We start from the raw sequence: 20,350 nt of genomic DNA, 5'->3' as shown, positions 1-20,350 counted from the left end.
TCTTGTGGCTGCCTACAACCTTATCAGGGGCCAGCAGCAGGGACTCGGGGAAAGTCTGTTCACCAGGGCCCCCCTTGGAGTCACCAGGAACAATGGCCACAAGCTGAGGGAGGAGAGGTTTAGGTTAGATATTAGAAAGAACTGCTTCACTGTAAGGGTGGCCAGAGCCCGGAATAGGCTTCCCAGAGAGGTGATGCTCTCACCTTCCCTGGAAATCTTCAAGAGCAGAGTGGATAGGCACCTGGCTGGGGTCTTATGACCCCTGCCACCCCCAGTGCTCCTTCCTGCCCATGGCAGGTGGTCGGACTCAATCTGTCTAGGTCCCTTCCCACTCAGTGATTCTATGATTCTATGAATTCTTTTTAAAAAAGATCTTGCCTCCATGCTAAACTTAAACTGCTTCTCTCAACCTTCAGGGATAGCATTATCTAGAGTAAAGTAAAAGGTGTGGTATTGGTGAATACAGAAAACCCTTGCTATTTGCGGGTTCAGCATTCGTGATTTCACGTATTCGTGAATGCCAAACCCGCATCTTAAATACCCTTACAGGACCTCCATGCTTGCCGCCACAGGGCTCCCGCCATCGCCAGCACAGCTGTGCCCCCTTCCCTCCGCCCCCAGAGGTGGACTTGGTTAAGAGAGCTTCCTGCATGTGCCAGGAATATTTGCTTGTTTTCCCCAGTGTCTTACTGGCAGAGCAAGACTCCAAAGTTCTGCTGCTGCTTGGAGGTCCTAATGTGCCCATGGTAGGATTTGTTAAGACTGATTTGGCAGATATAAAACGGACTTTGTCAAGTAAACTGGATAAATAACATGTAAAAATTGTGCATGTGTTTGAGAGAGATGCTGGAACCCACAATATATAGAAGCATCTAAGACACATTATTGAACTTCCTTACTAGCTTTGTAGGTGTGTGAAAAGGGATATTGTGTACTATAGGTAACCATGGCATATTTGGACTTTAGCACATTGATAAGGCTGTAACAGGAGGAGAAAGAATGTTTTGTTCTCACCTACGACAGAACTTCCTCGCGATGTGTTACAAGATCTGTCAAAATCTAGTTACATCTCCTTCAGTCTCAAGGTCACTTTGCACTGGCTTTGGCCCCAATGGTGGGCTGGGTGGGCTAACATAAACAGGATGCGTTTCAATACTGACAAGTGCAGGGTGCTGCACTTGGGCAGTAGTAACCAGCAGCACGCTTATAGAATGGGAAACTCCCTTCTTGAGAGCACGGAGGCAGAAAGGGATCTGGGAGTCATTATTGACTCCAAGATGAACATGGGCCGACAATGCGAGGTCACGGTTGGCAGGGCTAACCGGACCTCATTGTGCATCCACAGGTGCATCTCAAGTAGAACCAGGGAGGTGATCCTCCCCCTCTATGCGACGCTGGTCAGGCCACAGCTGGAATACTGCATCCAGTTCTGTTCGCCCCACTTCAGGAGGGATGTGGACAACATTGAGAGGGTCCAGAGGAGGGCCACCCGCATGATCCGGGGACAACAGGGCAGACCCTACAATTGAAGACTGCGGGACCTAAATCTGTTCAGCCTTCACAAGAGAAGGCTGAGGGGGGACCTGGTGACTGTCTGTAAACTCACTAGGGGGGACCAGAAGGGTTTGGGGGAGACACTGTTTCCCCTAGTGCCCCCTAGCATAACAAGGAATAACGGACACATGTTACTGGAGAGGATTTAGATGAGACATCCATAAGAACTACTTCACAGTTAGGGCAGCTAGGAGCTGGAACCAACTTCCAAGGGAAGTGGTGCTGGCTCCTACCCTGGGGGTCTTTAAGAAGAGGCTTGATGCCTACCTGGCTGGACTCATTTGAGTCCAGTTTTTCTCCCGCCCAGGCAGGGGGTTGGACTTGAAGATCTACAAGGTCCCTTCCAACCCTACTTCTATGATTCTATGATGCTTAGGACAGTTGTGGGCCTGCTCTAGTTAGTCATAGATGCAGGGTCCTTAATGGCCCCTATGTTAGTGAAAGATAGGCCTGCCAAAACCTCACCCTTCATGATAACCTCCTTCCCACCTCTTCTTCTGGGAGGAGAGGATGACCAAGAACCCAACTGCATTAAATTTAGATCAAGAGAAAGTTCCCCTTTGCTAGGGGAACTGTCTGCTGGCCATTTGTGGCCAAAATTCAACTCATCTGCTTTACTTGAGCAATACAAAGGAACCCAACCTCATTTGAGAGGCTAGCCTGCCTGTCTTGGCATGGATCTATATGATTTTTTTCTAAAGGATAGAGTAAATTTAAATATACAAGCTAAAAAAATATGTTCTGTGAATTAGACTTAATAGCATGTTATGTTTCTGATCATCATTCTCACTTCAAGGCACCTTTTTCATGGAAGTGCACAGGCAGAGCTGCTAATAATATATGTTACTTGTGGATGAGTTCTCCCTAAGCAAAAAGAAAACTTATCTTGGCAGTAGTGGAAAGTTTGATCAGAATATTACAACAGATACAAGCTGAAATGATATCACCACCACACACATAAAAGATATAGTAGAATACTGTGCAGAATTAACTTTAATAATTGTGCTAATGTCAATGAATAGAATGGTTCTTTGCTGATCCTGAAACCTTAGCACACAAATCAACATGTCACAGGACAGAAACATCAGGGGAAAAAACATCACCTTAACTGACTTCCAGCTAGTCAGAATGTCAAGATTTGGGATTCTGGGAAGTGCCAGGCAGACTAGAATTTTTCAGCACAGACTGATGTTCTTGAAGGTTCATATGAGGCAAAACAAGTTTCAAGGACATGCCTACTACTGTTTCCTGATGAAAGATCATCAGCTGTCTGAAACAACATGCTCCATCTATTGTTTTAAGAAAGTGTACATAATTCAATAGTAATGTGTTTTTTATGATGTGTTAATATAGCAAACTGACTGAGTAGTTCTACAGTGAATTATTACTAGTGTTGCATTTGTTACTCAAAGATTGTATGCAATTAAAAGCTGTAAAATAACTTCTTGTTTGCTTTCTAGAAAGCAGTAGCTGATATCCTGTTTTCACAAGCTAAACTCCACTGTCCTCTTGCTTTGCAAAGCAAGCACTAGTTCTCCTTGGGCTGCCTCTGGTGTCTGCTGTAATTTTGGCAATTGCAAATTTCCCAAACCTATATTTAAGTCCTCTTTAAATTACTCTAGTGATTTGTTTGTTTGCTAAACTGAAGCACTTTGCTTGTAAATAATGCTGTGTTGTATTTTGTTCAGACAGCCTTTGTGGTAGAGCAGAATTTATGAACAAGTATAGCTACATTGGAAAACAAATGCTTTTAACTGCAACAACTAAATTTAAGATCCAGTTTGACTTGCCTCCTAGCTGCATAAGTGATTTGAAATAGACGCCTACAAATCTACCAGATCTGGAATATAAACATTTTTTTTGCAGCTTATACCGGGCAAAGTAGATTTCAGAATTTAAAAATTCCATTAAAATTAAATCCAACTCTGCTACTGAATTTATTAGTCAAGCTGACAAGCATGTACTTGTGTAGTTGGTTTGCTTTTGGTGCTGGCTGTAGAAAAACCAAGTCCCACTGCTAAACATTTTTTTCAGCTTCAAACACTACAGAGTGAAAATACAAACCTCAGAAGACAGGCCACAACCAATATATATCAGGTCCAAACTGGTTCTGAATATACAGATCCCACCAACAATTCTTCTTTAAAGCGACGACCATCTGCCCGGGGTAGCAGACCTATGTCTATGTATGAGACTGGATCAGGTCAGAAACCCTACCTCCCCATAGGAGAGGTCACATACCCAGAAGAGAGCATAACAAGACTACAGCCTTTCCCTCCACATGTAAGTAAAATTGGTGATGCTTCTGCACTTCTGTATCGTCAGCTTTTTCTATTCCAACTCTGTGTTTTCCAAAATCCCTGGACTGCTTCTTAATAAAGTTAATCAGTAAGAATTGTCACTGTTTGCTGTATTAACATGTCTGCAGGAGCTTGATGTTTTGAAATGTTAAAGCTGTAGCATAATTCTCTGATATGTAAACTGGAGCTTTTGGCTTCTGCTCAGCTGTTTCCTTTAACCACAACGTATTGCCAAAATATCCATGAATGAAGGTTTTAAAAGCAGTAGTGAATGGAACAACACTCCTAAAAGGTAGGTATTGTTTCTGAATTTCTGTTTTTGAGAGAGACAGATATGTCCTTATGTGCAGATTTTTAGAGTCCAGAAATAGTAGGAGTTAATTCTGAATGTTGCTTATGAGCAAAAACGGTACCCAAAACTCTCCTTGCCTTTTTTTTCCTTTTAGATACAAGTCTACTTCTATGGACCTCTCTGCAGTGAAGCCTATTATAGTCACTTATTTTGAAAACTTATTTTGAGTTTATTTTCAACTCTGGTGTTTGCAACCTAGGCCTCTTATGGGAACAAGTCCTTCCCGATTTTTAATTTTCCTGAAATTTTAAGGGCTAAGTAGCATGGTCAGGTTTGTATAAGACAGACACTGATCCTATCCCTTAAGAGTTTGTAGTACGTACATACAAGACAAAGTGCTCCAATCCTCCAGTATACTTTATGATTATCTTTTATGATTGCTATAGATATGGGGGAATATATGACCATTTTCTTTCTAGGTGCGAGTTAACATTTTTCACTTATTGTCAGTCTTGTTTGTACAAAAGTACTCTCTGTGTTCTTTTGCCAGTTATGCAATTAAATCTTTCAAATATATTTTCAAGTTAAAATTTCTTCCCTGGCTTGAAAAAAACTACTTGGCATAGATTTAAAGGGAGATGCTCACTGCCAGCAGTAGGGTGTCCATCAAAGAGGACAGTCCAGTTGTCCTCTGTCCCCTATTGATGTGAAACCTGACACCTTTTTCTCTTCAAGAGAAAAATAGAGGATATGAAGGCATTGGGTTTTGGATCAATTGAGGAGAGAGTACCAGAAAACTGGAACATCCTCTATGATGGCCACCCTAGCCAGCAGTAGTCACAAATGTCTGTATTTGGGCAAAATGTATCACTTTTGTCAGATGACACTGAACCCTCCCAGGCAGTAATGCACAAGCTTGGATGTTTTTCACTCGGGTTAACAAATATGGGAATCTTCCAATTGTTTGGATAAGTTAAGTGCATCTGAGAAATTTTCAACTAGGTGGCAAAAACTATATAGCTGTGGGTGCTAGTGACTTGCTGTGGATGGTTTCGATATGCAGCAGTACCTGCAAGTGTCAGAACATGCTCACGGTCAGCAGTTATTGAAAACGGGGCTTCCTGGGCTCCTGAATTGTGACAAAATTGGTATAGAACTGGCAGTTTTAAGGCAGAGCTTTTTGTGTGTGATTTGGTTGCATGAATTTTTTTTTTCTTTTAAAATCTTTCTACACAACCCTAGTGCAGTATAACCAGTAAGTGAGAGCTTTTGCAGAAGAGGAGGGATTTTTTTTTTTTGATAATATATTCACTCCTCTGTGAAGTCTCACGCTCTGAAGGTCAACACCCTTGTAATTTTAATATCAGAACTGGCTTAAGAATAATTGTTTTGCAGGAATTAAAAGTCCAGTCGGGGTTAATAAGAACATAAGAAGTGCCAGACTGGGTCAGATCAGTGGCCCACCCAGCCCAGTATTCTGCCTCTGACAGTGGCAGAATTGGATGCTCTAGAAGGAGAGCATTGAACTGGATGCATCTAGAGTGATCTCTTCACCATGAATTACACTCGCTGGCATCCACCTTTTATTGGTGCAGAGATCTCTGAGGAAACATCTCCAACTGTTCTGTTGCGTTTTCTCAATCATTCCTGCCATGAGTCACTTCGTTAATTATCTGACTTGAAAATGTGCTTCTGTTTTAAAGCTATTTTCAGAGTATTTGTGTTTTTGGGTTTTTTTTAGTTTTCCCGAGTGTTTTTCTCTTTCCCCTTTTTAGATCGGGAGGAGTGCGTTTGTGACCTCCTCTTCATCTCTGCCTTCCTTCCCCTCCACGCTTTCCTGGTCAAGGGATGAAAGCACACGAAGGGTTAAGTACCTTCCGAATTGGTCTTCTACCTGGAGGAGGTGGCAATCTCCCTGGCAGCCTTGTGCCTCTGTCCTTTCCTCTCTCTGCTAACTAGCCCTTCATTCCTGCATGGAGCAACACTTCATCACTTCTTCAGTTTTTATTTCACATGCTGTGGAGACTCGCCTCACTCTTATCTAACTTCACATCAACTAAAACACCTGTAGCATTTAACACTGTGCAAAAGTTGCTTCAAATCACTTCTTGCACAAAATGCTATTGGAAATGACCAGAAGGAAATGAGCTAGTTGCTGATGAAAAGTAATTTAGCAGGCATTTACTGATATTTCATAAGCCAATACATATTTTTCCTTTCTGACTAAAATGCATTGCATGGGCACAGGTATGCTCAATGGGTTAGTAAAATGCTGTTAAGCCTGTTTTCTCTAGGGGCAGCCACTTTGCATCCAGTCCGGGTTGGTAATGACTGACAGATTTTTCTTGCAGCTGTTCAGTAGTTTGTTTGACATAAAGTGTGATCTCCTTGCCTGTTTTAGCAAAGAACATGTGATTTGCCCATCAGTTCATTTATTATTAACTAACCCTTGCTGACTGTCTTTACAACGAGGACACGGATTGAATGACTGTGAAGGCAGAGCTCCCTTTTAGCAGTACACCCTGTTCAGGTGTGGGTTGAATTGTGATGCTTCCTGAGAATAAACAAGCTTTTGGTCTCCAGGGCCTTGTTAGTCCCTAAATTGACTTTAAAAAGTGAATGCATTACTAGGCAATATTAATAGCACTATAAAGCATATGGTTCCCCAAAGACGCTTCTGTTTGCATTGTTGCTTTTCATAAACTAACAGCTTTAGTTCTAGGCCAGGAGTCTGTAGGATTCATGGAAGCTCCCTGCACCTTTTTATGCAAACATTGAAATGGGAAACAAATATACTCTTTCTTCATCTAACTTGTCCATTGCAATCTTTCAAGCTAGCACAATTAATTTTTTACAGCATGAAATCCCATTTTACAGAACTCCAAATTAGGTAGATGGTCACCTCAGCATGCTAAAAGACTAAACTGGTCATGACTGAGTGCTTCCATTAGACTTTACATTTTTGTGGGGTTTTAGAAATGGTTATAAGTTGTGTATCGAAAGAACCTGAAACCTATTGGTATATATGCAGAAGAGTCTCTCTGAACCTATTCCAAATACAAAATAGTGTTTCCTGTAGTTGCTGCAGAAGAGCATCACTTCTAACAAATAGATCCACGCTATACACAGGTTCTTAAGCACATTTTAGCATAATGAGTTTATAATTTGAAGAACTAATCTCTTGCATTGCTTTTTGTTCATATTGAAAAAATAGCTGCCTTATGTGTACAGAATGAGAGCTGAACCACTTTGGGTTATAACCATGAATAAACTGTAGATTCTTTTCCATAGCTTGGCCATCCACACTTAAAGAGCGTCCTCAGTGGATCTACCAGTCATCACTAGATACTCCTTTGTACACTCATAGTATTCTTATACTTTTATGGTCAGTTTCTTACAACTTTGGGTATCTGGATCCGCTTTGTAGTATTGAGTGTTAGAGGTTTAAACTTTGTGGGTTTGGGTGGAGGGGTTGGTTGTTTGTTTTAGTTTTTTTCTCTGGTTTTTCAGTGTTAAAGCAGAACTCTTGGAGGAGAATTTTAGGTGAAAAGCTTTCATTGATCATTTAAAATTCAGCTATTTTTGGAGATCTCTCTTTAAAGACTCTTTCTTCCTCTTAGTCCAACCCTTCCATATGTCTGACATAGCAGTGAAATTGCAGTCCTGTATTTAACATTGCATCTGTCGTCTTCAGCAAGTATTGTAGTATCTCACCCACCTTTATTACTTCTCAGTTGGGCTCCGGGAGAACAGACCTTTGGAAATTCGTTCTGAATAGCTGTGCATGGTTATTGAAGCCAAGAGTCCCATGAACTCACTTCGCTGTTTTAGTAAAGATTGGTGGGAACATCACTTGACTGGGAGTGGGAAGAACACTGGTAGGCGAGCAGTACAATCTCAGAGCAGTTTTGGGATCAGTTTTGCCTTGATTCAGGATCTACACTCCGCAGTAATAGACAGATAATCACAGTGATATTACCATCGCATGTTCAGAATTTGGACAGCTGCAATTGTTTGTCCGCTGAGGAAATATATATTAACATGGATTAGTCTGGCTTGGGCACCACTAGGAGAAGTTTAATTAATAATATCAGAGCAGGCTTCATTGATAAAGAGCCCTGGGACTGACTTAGAAGAAAAATAAAAATCTTGTTTTGGGATAGGCAGAGAGCTTGAATATAATGTTTTTGCTTGCATTGGCATTATGTTCCTCAATCTCTCATGTTTCTGGGAATTTTTTTAACTTCTTTTTTCAAACTAGATATGGATATGAAATTCTGATTGCAGGATAATTAGGAAAAAATCTCTGCAATATTGTTTGCCCTGAGTATAAATGGCATAGGAAGGACTGATTAGGTTACAGAGATGGGAGAACACCATTGTTTTGTATACAATTCTATGTATTTTTTTCATGAATAATCTTAAGTGAAGAAGTCCACATGGTATAGAATCTGCAGGAAGAAAAAGTTGAAGTCAGAAAAATACTAGTAAATGAGTTGGTACTTTAGCCATCTGTTAAGGGACATGGGGCATACTGAGTATGCTAGAACGAGCGAGGCTGAAAGCAACACTGGGTGATGGTCCCTCCTTGTGCTTGATTCAGTTATGTTGCACTGGGAGGTATCAAACTTACAGCTACCTGGGAATTGTCAGGTAATGCCACTCTTCGGAGTTTCTGCAAAAGTGCGTTGCCTCAGTCACTTAAAACTGCGTGAACTTCATATTTCAGGCATGATCCCAAGATCATTATGTGGTGCCCCTTTTTGAATGTCACAGCAATCAGGACAGTGCTTCTGAGAAATGGCAGTGGGGAAGTACACCAGTGCCTAAATAGTAGGAATGCAGGACTGCATCAGACTCCACAGAAATCTATGCTACGCAGGCTTCCACAAAACTTCTCAGCTTATAACAGCTGGAGAACAATAATGCATTGAGCTGTAGAATGTACTCTGGGGAGAGGACACACCTAACTAGGGAAACTTTTTTTTTTTTCAGTGGTAGAGGAAAATCTTTAGTACTCGGGTAACTTCTGCATAGCTGCTGCTGCGTGATCCTCTAAACGCATGTGATGTAAGTTGGTTATTGGTGAGGGACACGAACACGCCCAGTTTCAAAGATCTCTGCTTAAAATGCATGAATGACTGCAGCCTAGCATAGGACAGTGAGTTGTGGCTATGAAAGGTTCATCATATAAAACAACAAAAATATTGATGCAGGACATGATTGAAATCATGAAGAGAGCAAACCAGTTCACCTGGCATGTCCTGGGAAGGATCTGAAATTTTATTCACAATACTTAAATTAATCTTTGTTTGTTGCAGGCATCAAAATTAGAGAAACAGAATAGCATGCCTGAAAGTGACTATGATAACCCCACCCCCAGTCTGGAGCTGGATGAACCAGGGTATGTATGTTTAAGTACACACACATTTATCTTTGTGTCTGGATTGTGTTAGAAGTGTCAAAGCCTTACTTAAGCACTAACAGTGTTCGATAGCCCAGTGACAACTATAATGCTCTCTTTTCTAGGTCAGGTAGAAAAGGAAGGCAGAGAAGTGTCATTTGGCAGGGAGAAGGATCTATCCCAGAGAACACCGACACAGATGCAGCCCCAAGCTCCACCCTGCCCAGCACAGAAGATGTTATTCGAAAAACTGAACAGATCACTAAGAACATCCAGGAGCTGTTGCGAGCAGCACAAGAAAATAAGCATGACAGGTAAGGAGAGGCCTCTAAGTGCTCTGACTCCTCCAAGTGGAAGTGCCTTTTGAAAGGTTAAATGTGGGATGATGAAATACCTTTGCACTTGGAGACTATGACTTTGTGTAAATGAGCCCTTTTTGGGCCCCAGAGGATTGGAACAGCTGGCAGCACTGGAGCAGTTGACACAGCATGGAGGAACATCTTTCTAGCATGCTCTTTCCATCTGGACCAACAAACACTGACCTGCTTTCCTAGACATCTGATAGGGACCCCAGAGAAATGTACTAGGTTTAGGTTTGGTTTGGAGCAGTATCACCTCCCATTCTGCATGCCACAGAGGTGGTAGTAGTCAAGGCGTGGAGAGCATTGAGTAGGGTTCCCATGGGAGTCCTTTGGCCAAATGTGTAGAAGTCAAGGGAGCTCTCTGGAAATCTTGGGATTAGTGTGATTTACCTGTTTGTGCTCAATCCCAGTAGTGTTTGTAGTCCAGCATGTGAAAGTAACCAAGTCTAACCTCTGTAAAAGATCTATAGAGGTTTCAGCCCTCAAACTGCAACACTACACTTGACTCTGCACGTATTTTGTTCTTTTTCTCTGGCCTGCTATGCAGACAGCAGCCTTGGCTTGTTTTATAAAGCTGTAGATAAGGCAGTAGCCAAAGCTGTTTTATTGGACTAGAGCAAATAAATAAATGAGCTTTTCTCAAGCATGCCAGTGCTAAGGATCCAGATGGCAAGTTTGCCTGCACATCAGTTTGTGCTCAGCCTCAGTGCACCTATGCTGTCTGTGCTTAGTGTGACCAAAAACATTGCTAAATGTCCAGGACTTGTCAGTGGCAAAACTTTGGGATACATAAACAATAAGTATTTTTCCAAGGTACCTTTTTGCCAGCCTAGACCTAACAGTTTTAATGTGTATGAGCACATTCTCTGTTGGCTGCGGGTGATCCTGAGCTCCAGGAGAGCCTTTCTGCTGGCAGCTTCCATATTGGGGTACAGTTACTGTCTCAACTGAAGCACCAAACACCACTTCACCTAGAAAGATAACCAGCAGCCTTTTGTTAAATCTCACAGCTCATAGACTGACTGCTATATAAGTGAGTGAATGCATGGCAGCTCACTTCCTGCCTATATGAGTGAGTGAGCAGTGAAGTGAGTGCCAGCTCACTTCCAACCTGTACAAAAATGGGAAACAAATGCTCTTCAAGGCCTCTTTTATTTCCTTCTAGCCTGCTTCTGTTCCTTGAACCTTCCTTTGGCTAGGAGGGTGTTGCACACTTATCTCCTTTGGGATCCTGAGTGGAGATGTCAGTGTATTTTCTCACTTCCACTAACATGTCTTGTCACTTACTTCTCCAGGTTCATATAAAGGGAGGTGCAGAAAGAAAAGTATGAGGTCAGAGGATTTGGTTATTTGTGTATTTTACCAGAAACAATATTTGAGACAGAACAAAAGCACCTGAAACAGGGAGTTCTTCCGGCCAAATTAAATGAAGATACATTTCATAAAGAATGTTTTTCTTCCCCTGACGCTTTGTTTTTCTCTGCTTCAAATGGAATGCATTGTTTACCGGTACATAAGTGAACCTTACCTTTCCTGTAAATGAGTAGTTCTTTCATGAACAGAAATGCAAATGCTGTTTCCACACTGCATGGCTTTTTCCCTTATAGTGCACTAAATAGTGACACATCTGCAATAGAGGAAGCCAAGCAACATGAGAAAAATAATGGAACAAACTTATTAATCTTTGTTTCAGTTGGAACAAAGGTGCTTAGAAAACTCCCATTGCAACTATACTGCCCTTGAGTTGAGCGTGTCAGAGCTGTAACAAGATGGCTTACACGCTTGTGTTTGGAAGGCTATGGATAAAACTGACTTGCTGTATAGATAAGCTGAACACAAATGTTAATATCCTTGCATTGTCTTAATGAAACTCCTTTCTTTTCTCATTCTTTTCTATTCTGTTCCTTTTTCCTGTGCTCATCTGACTAAACAGACCATTAGAGCGTGCAAGTACGCTCAGGCTCAGACACAGCCTTGGCTGTTTCAGTACACTGGTTCCTTGGGCTGAGAGAGCGCCCCTGCAGCCTTTGACCATCCAGCAGCCTGATCCTACCTCCTGGTACTCTGGCCTCTGTCCCTGCCTTCCAGGCACAGTGTCCTTTTCTCTTTCTCTCTCCTGCCTTTTCCTTTTCATGCACATTCACACAGGGGTTTGTTAGAGGTTATGCATGAAAGAATTTAAAGAAAACAGGAACTAAAGATGATGGGTCCAATACTTTGCCCATTGAATTCAGTAGGATCTTGTAGTAGGAGCAGAACTGGGGCCTTGGAATGCAGCTGTTTTGGGGTGCAGAGATTCCTTTCTGATCAGTGTCTGCCAAGATCATTTGAATGTGATTATTGATGCCAGCAACTGTGCATTTGTGCAGAACTAGCAGGATTTATGTAGGTAAACAGTTAGCATAACAGCCCATAAACAATTGGTCAGTGCAGCTGGGAAGAGCCCAGGGGTCTGCCCCCCAACAAGATTTGCCATGCAGTGTGTGACCTGGGGCCTGCACACAGGCATCCCGTGGAGCCCTCAGCTGGTCCCAAGTTAAACAGGTCTGATGTAGTCCATAATGGTACACACACCTCATTTTGCACGTCTTTAAGCTGCTAGTTATAATTAAAATTTAAAACAAGAGCCTAGTTCTTATGTCTTGGATGGATGCCCACCAAAACTGTACTTTAGGTTTAAAAATGTATCTAATGATTCTGCCAGTATCTTCCAAACCTGACCAAAATACCAGCCATTCTTTAAGTCTACTGCAACTGAAATGTGAAAGCTTTAAGTGAAACGTTGTTTATGGGCTGTAAAATTTCTCCAGGTGTTATCTCCAGATATCATGGCCAGTCATAAATACCAAAATGGGAGAAAGAGTTACCTGGAAGGTCTCTTGCACTTTTCTGTAATAGAGGAGATACTCTTCCACCCCCAAATAGCATAATTTGGGTATGGCAACCTGGAAATGGATTTCCTAGTCTTTCCGTAAATCTACACAGGTTTTAGGGAGCTAGTTATGTTACCCCATCACCTAGAGGGCCTTCCACATCTTGGTTAGCTGTCTTAAAATAGCAACTACAAATCTAGTGACAAGTACTTAAATTCTGAATGTCCTACATCAATAGAGACATTCCTCAAATACCTATTGAAAACATTTATGCAATAAGCCCTAAGAGCTAAGGAATATGTAGCTAACTGTCCTATCTCTTATTTTTTGCTTTCTGACATTTAGATGACTACTATGGCCTGTTACTATGCTCTGCACATGAAAATTAATTCTGTAATTTTTATTTTGGTCTTTTCTGAGTTTCTTTACTGTTCAGTCTAGCTCTCAGAGAATGAGTTGGCATTATCCTACTTTCTAACAGAGCAGGAATTGCTGCAATGAGATTCTGATAAAAAAGCTTGTAATGATGAGAAGTCTCACTTTCTATGGAAGAACTTGTAGGAACGTGGCACACACCAAGGTGTCCCCCTTTGTAGCAACTTTCCTGCATAACCCAAATGACCCCTGCGTGTGTTGCTTTCCTTTTCAGTGCACTTGTAACTCATGTCGTTTTGGTATTGCAAGTTAACTGCATAAAATGATTGACTGATATGAGCCTGAAATGGCAGTGATTTAGTATATATAGATTACAGCAAAAAAACCCAAAAAACTCTTGAATGATGCTGCTTGATCAACTAATGTAAAAGCACTAGCTTGAAGCACATGCTACATTAATTATCCTATCAATCACCAAATAAATTAAAGTCTTTGAAAGTATATAAAGCTTTAAATTTAGCTTTCTGTCAAGTCTCCTTCTCTGGCTTCAGATAACTATTAGTCAGAAGCTTTGAACAGAGATAAATATTGATTTTAAATGTTTTGTTCTTTATATAATTAATGAGACAACAGTGGCTAAAAGGATTATTAAAATTGTGAGTAATGGTTAACATTTATACTGTAATTCAGTTGAATAATTGAAATTTAGATGATACCTTCTGCACTATGAAAGTAAATGTTAACAGTGTTGAGATAGATGCATGCATTTACAAGCTGCTGTCTTGGTGATTTTGTGTATTGTGCATTTACTGTGTCTCAAAATTCACCAGGTCAGGTATTTTCCGTTTTGTTTTTGTTTTGTTTTGTTTTTCAGTTTATCTGATGATGTTTTGCTGTCTTAAAGCTATATTAAAAAAAAAAAGCAAGGTGTTCAATCTTTATTAGAATAGGTTTCACAGAAGCTCTTTGAATAGCTATTTTTTTTACTTATGTCATGAAAAAATTGTAAATAATATTGCATTGTGAACCTAGGGCTTGAATCTTTTTCCACCGTGTTCAAGTTCCTGAAATATAGTCAGTGTGAAAGTTGATGGGTCATCCTCCCCTTTTTTGCTTCTTTTTGTGACTTGCTTTTAAAGCTAAGAGAACACCACATAATAAATGTGTTAACATTTTTCAAGGACTTCAGCAGGATGCAATAGGATCATGCTTAGATGCCTAATATGTGGAATAGGTTCTAGCCCCTAATGTTCATGATGGACTGACTGGTATAGAAATAAATGTTCTCTGAACTGAAATATTTCCTTGCTTAGCATCCTCATTGCAAACGTAAGTATACGACAAGGGCAAGAACAACTAGAAACTGCATGTGAGCTGAGGTTGCACGTGTCACTTCTCATCCTCTTGGGCTCAGTTCAATATACCATCCAGTTTCCAGGCTTTTGATCTTGTGTGTGAGAATTCAAAGCTTGGAGTGAAGAGCATTAATGCAGGTTCCACATAAAGCTAAATGATTAATCTGTTTTGAAGAAATTCTTAACTTCAGCATTAGCCGTGGAAAATCAAGTGTAGGAAAGCAGACTGCGCTGCTATGTCAGTGTGGACAAGACGGCCTCATTAGTCTCTTCTCATTTCCCATCCCAAACTGTTGACAAAATATTTTATGTAAAGGCTTCAAAACTGAAATGTGTAAATGTTCTAAAGGAGCAGTTTCAAAGATCTAAGTCTACATAGATCTTTAGTAACTGAAGTACTTTTTTTTGGCTTAAAAAAAATTGGTTTCTTAGCACCTTGGCTTGTATAGAAAGTTCCTTTTGTTAAATCCACATGCTGTCAACCCAGCAAACTGTCATGCGTTTTTCATGATGTTTCCAGTTAAAATACCCCTCATACTTCAGAATCTCTCATTTTTATTTTGTATCTGCAATTATAGTCTCAACATTTATTGTACACACACTTACACATGCGTAATGCAGTAAGACCCCACGCACACATGCACACCCTTACTCTTTAATATTGCATTTTGAATAAGTGATAAATCTCTAGAACATGTTGTGTGATGTGGTCTGTCATTGGGAGGCTATGCCAAGAAAATGTTGAAAGATGAAGCACCTTTCTTTTAACTGTTTTGTGGAGAAGTGGCTACTAACTAGTTAAAATTTAAAGGAAATTGTAGGAGAGGTATTGCTTCTGAATAATCTGTTGCATCTTCTTGCAGCTATATACCATGCTCAGAAAGAATACACGTGGCAGTAACAGAAATGGCAGCTTTGTTCCCAAAAGTAAGTATTTTTTATTGCTTCCACAATGGTAATATTTCTCAAATGTCTTTTGTGCTCAATCTCACTAATCACTACGTTTTGTGGAAATGGAACCTTTGAAAAAAAAGCTGATACGTGGAATGAATTAAATGTTTCTCCTGGGATAGGAGTCATCTTTGCATTGATTTGGTTCAAGAAATCTATAAAGAATTTAAAATTCCTTATTGCTCATAGTAGCTTTAGCTCCTTTTCACTACAGTGGTTCCTCCATTGCTGTAGACTCTCTGCTGGGAACAAAAAGCAAAGGAAGATAGGTGGGACAAATGTAATTTCAACAAGACTGGTATTTTTGGTCATATCTTACTCCTTTTGCTGTATCAGCTTGCCAGCTGCATGGAGTTAGCTGATGATGAATCGGGACTTACAAGTTGGTTGAGCTGGAACATTTGAAAATAATAAATAAAAAACAAAAAAGGTGTGCTGTTCCCTAAAGCCTGAGGGCACTTGCACCTAGCTTGAACAGCCATGTGGCTGTACCAGAGTTGTGCCTTGACTGGTCGGTCATCTTGGGGTTCCTGCAGACACATCCATCACTCAGCTACTCATGAATCTTGTAATAGGCAACTTTCTGGGTGCTCATACTTGTCTGCCTCTGTGAATTCTAACAGTGGTCTGACATTGATCAGTGGTCAGACATTGATCTGCAGGGAATCTGTCCAGAATGTGCCCCACAGAAACAATATCCTTGGATAGCAAAGCAGTGGAGATGCACTGCTGTTGGAGTACTATAAAAGAGCATTATACCTCACAAGGGTGGATGAGCCTTTTGGAGGGTGGCTGCCCCCCTCAAGCCCGGTCTGCTACTCTGAATTTTTTAAAGAAATTATAAGTGGAGGAAGAAGGTAACAACACTGGGGAAAAATGCAAGAGAATGGTTGCTTGCAGCAGAGAGATGCAGCAATTCACAGGAGGAGCAGGGGTAATGGACAGGTTGTATCTAGACTTCATCTGAAAGAGGACTCTTCCTCCTCAGAGCAAAGATGCAGTGTGCCTCAGGGAGTAAGAATGAAAGTGGCAGCACCTAGGACCAGCCAAGCCGAGAGAGCAAGAACTCCCTTCCCCTTCCATTAGCTTCCCCAGGAGCCCTTCCCTTCTAGACTTAGGGGAGAAAGGTACCAATGCAGGCTATCCTGTCACAGTACTGAAGAGCATTTGCAGACAGTCTGCCTGATTTCCAAGTGGCCCCAAAACAATTACCATCCTTGGTCGCTGGCCTACTCAGGTTTGTTTGCTTTTCCTTCACAGAAACCCAGATCTGAGCTGGTGAGGACTTCCCTACGCCTGCTGACATCCAGTGCCTACAGACTCCAATCAGAATGCAAAAAAACCCTTCCTGTGGAGCCCTGCCCTACCGCAGACATCCAGCTGGTCACTCAGCAAGTTATTCAGTGTGCATATGACATTGCTAAGGCTGCTAAGCAACTGGTTACCATCACAACCAAAGAGAACAACAACTGAGGCCAGTTGGGTTTTTTAGTCTTGCTTTTATAAAGGTTGGATTTAAAATTTAGACATGTAACTATTCAGATTTTTACAAGAAAATTAAGGGGGGCAAGAAACTTTTTTTAAAAGCTCAGTATTATTTTTGCATGTTTTCTAACAGAATTTTCACTGATTAATTTAACCCACTGCCTTATTTTTGTGCCTGTGTTGCCAGTTTAGTTATAGATTATAGTATGTTGCATATAGCTGTCAAGCCAATATAACAAACCAATGTTGTATCACAAGTTTTTATAGGAGATTCCTGGTGGCCATATTCTGCTTTCAGATATTGCACGCACAACTTCCATCAAAGTCAAATGCACATATCAGAGGGCAGAATCTCGCCTTCGCTCTGTACATCCTGGAGCTTGGTCTGCAGGGGGAATCCCATGGAATAGCTTGCTCTGTTAGTAGAGCAGTGGACTATGAAAGCTCCAGGAACGTAACTGTTGGACAGTAGAATTAAATTTTATAGTCTTCCTGATAATGGAATACAAAGGTTATATATTACCTGTTCCCATATGAACTGTCGTGCAATAATATTTTTCCTTAGTTTACTAAAACTATAGTTGTGGGCATCCAAGCTTATATTAAATGGTAACTATACAAGGTCTTTGTCACTTTATCTATTTTGGAAGGAAGCATGAAATGTAGTAGTTACTTCTTTCTTTTAGTTGTCAATATACCATTAGTTTTTACATTTGATGTTACTTTTAGAAAGGGCATTAGTGTTTAAAACATGCCGTTATATTTTCTCTGATATAAGTGACTCATTCTGAAATTTCCCACAGAACGTATTCTCACTCAGTATCGTCTTCAAGCAATATCTTGTTTGCAGTAGTATTTTTTTAATCTTTTAGAGGTGTCATTTCACTAAAGAGTTGTGATTCTTTTTTTTAATGGAAGATGAGAAAGAAGGCTACTTCTAAGGTAGTCATGCCTGGCCATACACCACATCTGCATTGAAATGTGTACTAAGAAGACACCTCATGAAAGAGTTTCCCAAACTCTGTGGACAATATCCAGAAGGACCTGTACAGGAAGGGCCACACCCCACCATATGCTACTCCAACCACTTTAATGTGTGCGCCATTCAAATTCTAGTACTTTTTTCACTCTCAACTTTTTACCTTTGGTCTTTAAAAATGTGAAGTCCCTATTTCCAAAGGTGGCAGGTACTTTTGGAGCTCATTGAAAATCCATGGCAGGTAGGCTGCTAAGTCACCTTTGGAAAACAGGAATTTAGGTTCCTGTGTTAGGCTACCTGAAAATGTCCCCTCCATGCTCCTCCCCCATCTTGACAAAATTGACCTCTTTTTGGTAGTCTCTCAAAGCACTTTTCTATTTAACACGAATCTATGAAAAAGAGATTAAGGCTTCACGTTTGGACTAAAAAAACATATTCAGTTTGCATATAAACCATTTTTACATACAAGTCTGTCCTAAAATATCCCGCAGAGATATGAACGTCCTTCTGTGCTTTGACTCGTATGGAATTTCCAAGAGTGACTGTTGTGGGACTCAGACACCTGTGCAATACTAATGTCTGTAATAGGGCTCCACATCTCAATGAGGATGAAATCTGGTCTTTGCTAACAATCACGTGAATTTGTGAGACTGAATTTTCCTTTCCTCGCTTCCCTGGAGCTAGACAGACCGATAGGGCTAAGAAGAAAAAGGAGCTAACTTTATTTTTAGTACTGAAGTAACATGGACTCTGAATGCCAAGAGGGAGCAGATTATGTTATAGTTAGCTGCTCGTTCAAACCAGGATCACAGTTAATATAGGTATTTTCCTCGCTCCGTGTTAGAACATGAGAGTGAGATTTTTATAAAAGTCCCACATATTTTTTTATATTTGAATATGTATAAAAACATGGGGAAACTTGTGAACTGCAAAGGCATGGATTTCCCACCTGGCCAATCAGCTTACCTTGTTAAAAAGTAATAGGACAATGTGGTTTCCTTTGAATGCCCCCAAAACTGTCGGACCACACACTTGTCGTACGTTGTCCAGTCTGTTACTGCTTAAGCATTGTAATGTAATGGGTATTACTGGTCAAGAGTCATCCTCTAATGGTTTGTCCAGATAAATACATGCTGAATCTGGTCTTCAAAGAAATGTTTGATTTGGAAATGCCAGATTGTAGGAGGCTGTCTGCTGTTCTGTAAACAGATCTGCAATATTGTTTGCTACATCACTTGGGGCTTTTTGGTGAAAATTTTACTTTGTTCAGGTTAACAAACAAATTAGCCCTTCATATTCCTTCCTTGTAAAATTATCATGTGTTTATATGTATATATAAACACTGACTAAGTGCCATAATGTTGGATGCTGATGTTATGTTGTAATTGCCTTTTTAAAGTATAGTACTATTTTGGGGTGAGAAGGAAAAACAAGTAGGATAATCCTCTTGCAGTTTCACCCTCACCATACATGGTAGTATTTTTGCCTTCCCCTCTCCTGCACCATAGGACTGTTTATGGGACATAGAAAGGCATATAGACAGATTGAGATGAGTGCTGAAAGCAGATTTTATAAAAAGTATTCTTCAAATGAAACCACTTATTTGTAAGGTATTGTATGAAATGGGAAAACATCCTTCAAGAACCTCCTCTGAACCAGCCTAAAAGAAATTTTCAGCATGACATTTGTTCATGGCCATTGGGGCATTGCTACATGTGGTTTTTACATATCCTGCGTGGGAAGTTGAGCAGTGTAACAACACTTCCTGAAGTAGACAGTTAGGATATGGATTGTTTAAAGTCTTGCTCTGTGCCAAAATGTAAAAAAGCCTTTAAATCATATGAATGATGGCACATCCTCCCTCAGCATTGCTAGTGGTAGGGTTTACAAACATCCAGGTCATCAGCCTCTTGGTGTGATGAACTTCTACAAGTCTAACTCAAGTGTATCCCACTTCATATGCTAGAGCCAGATTCTTTTATTAAATGTCAAACACCAGTTTTATGGTCCTGTTGGTAAACTGCACCTTCTCTAAACAGTCCTCTCTCCCTTCTGCATTGTCAGGGTAGCAGCACATCACTGCACTGAGCAGGTGTACTTTCGGTACAATGCCTGCAGCATTTATAGTACAGTATTTCTCTTCAAGAAGCCAATAGGACAGGTGCACTTTATGGAAATGGCACTTTGAGCAAAAGCCGACTCCACTTCGTCAAACCCTTTAGCTCAAGGATGTGTTCATAATCTACTCCACCCATTGTTGGGTTTGCCAAAGAGTAGTAAATTGGGCCCAAAGCTAGTGTAACTGTTAATGCCCCCTAGTCAGGAGGAGTTACAGAAGCTAGAATAGTAGTTGTGCAAAAAAAGTTTATTCCTGTGGCTAGATTCCCACTTTTCAAAAAAAAAAAAAAAAAAAAAAAAAA

The 20,350-nt window shown here is 40.6% G+C and overlaps 1 protein-coding gene across 8 annotated transcripts in view; it reads left to right on the top strand.

The window, feature by feature from the left end:
* GIT2 (GIT ArfGAP 2) overlaps window positions 1-19,751 on the top strand; it is a 45,356-nt gene extending 25,605 nt beyond the window's left edge. For 3 of the 8 annotated variants that reach the window (XM_019507327.1, XM_019507329.1, XM_019507328.1), the window contains 6 exons: window positions 3,589-3,837; window positions 5,922-6,011; window positions 9,468-9,550; window positions 9,676-9,864; window positions 15,379-15,442; window positions 16,727-19,751. In XM_019507327.1, the coding sequence (XP_019362872.1) occupies window positions 3,589-3,837; window positions 5,922-6,011; window positions 9,468-9,550; window positions 9,676-9,864; window positions 15,379-15,442; window positions 16,727-16,939 (888 nt within the window). In that variant the 3' untranslated portion in view covers window positions 16,940-19,751. Of the gene's footprint in view, window positions 1-3,588; window positions 3,838-5,921; window positions 6,012-9,467; window positions 9,551-9,675; window positions 9,865-15,378; window positions 15,447-16,726 lie in introns of all 8 variants that reach the window. The other 5 variants (XM_019507330.1, XM_019507331.1, XM_019507332.1 and 2 more) reach the window with 4 other exon arrangements.
* The last annotated feature ends 599 nt before the right edge of the window (window positions 19,752-20,350 follow it).

Source organism: Gavialis gangeticus, unplaced genomic scaffold (assembly GCF_001723915.1).
Source record: "Gavialis gangeticus isolate Ggan-Ray unplaced genomic scaffold, GavGan_comp1, whole genome shotgun sequence".
Classification (NCBI taxonomy): Eukaryota; Metazoa; Chordata; order Crocodylia; family Gavialidae; genus Gavialis; species Gavialis gangeticus.
This window is presented reverse-complemented; position numbering and strand designations above follow the sequence as displayed.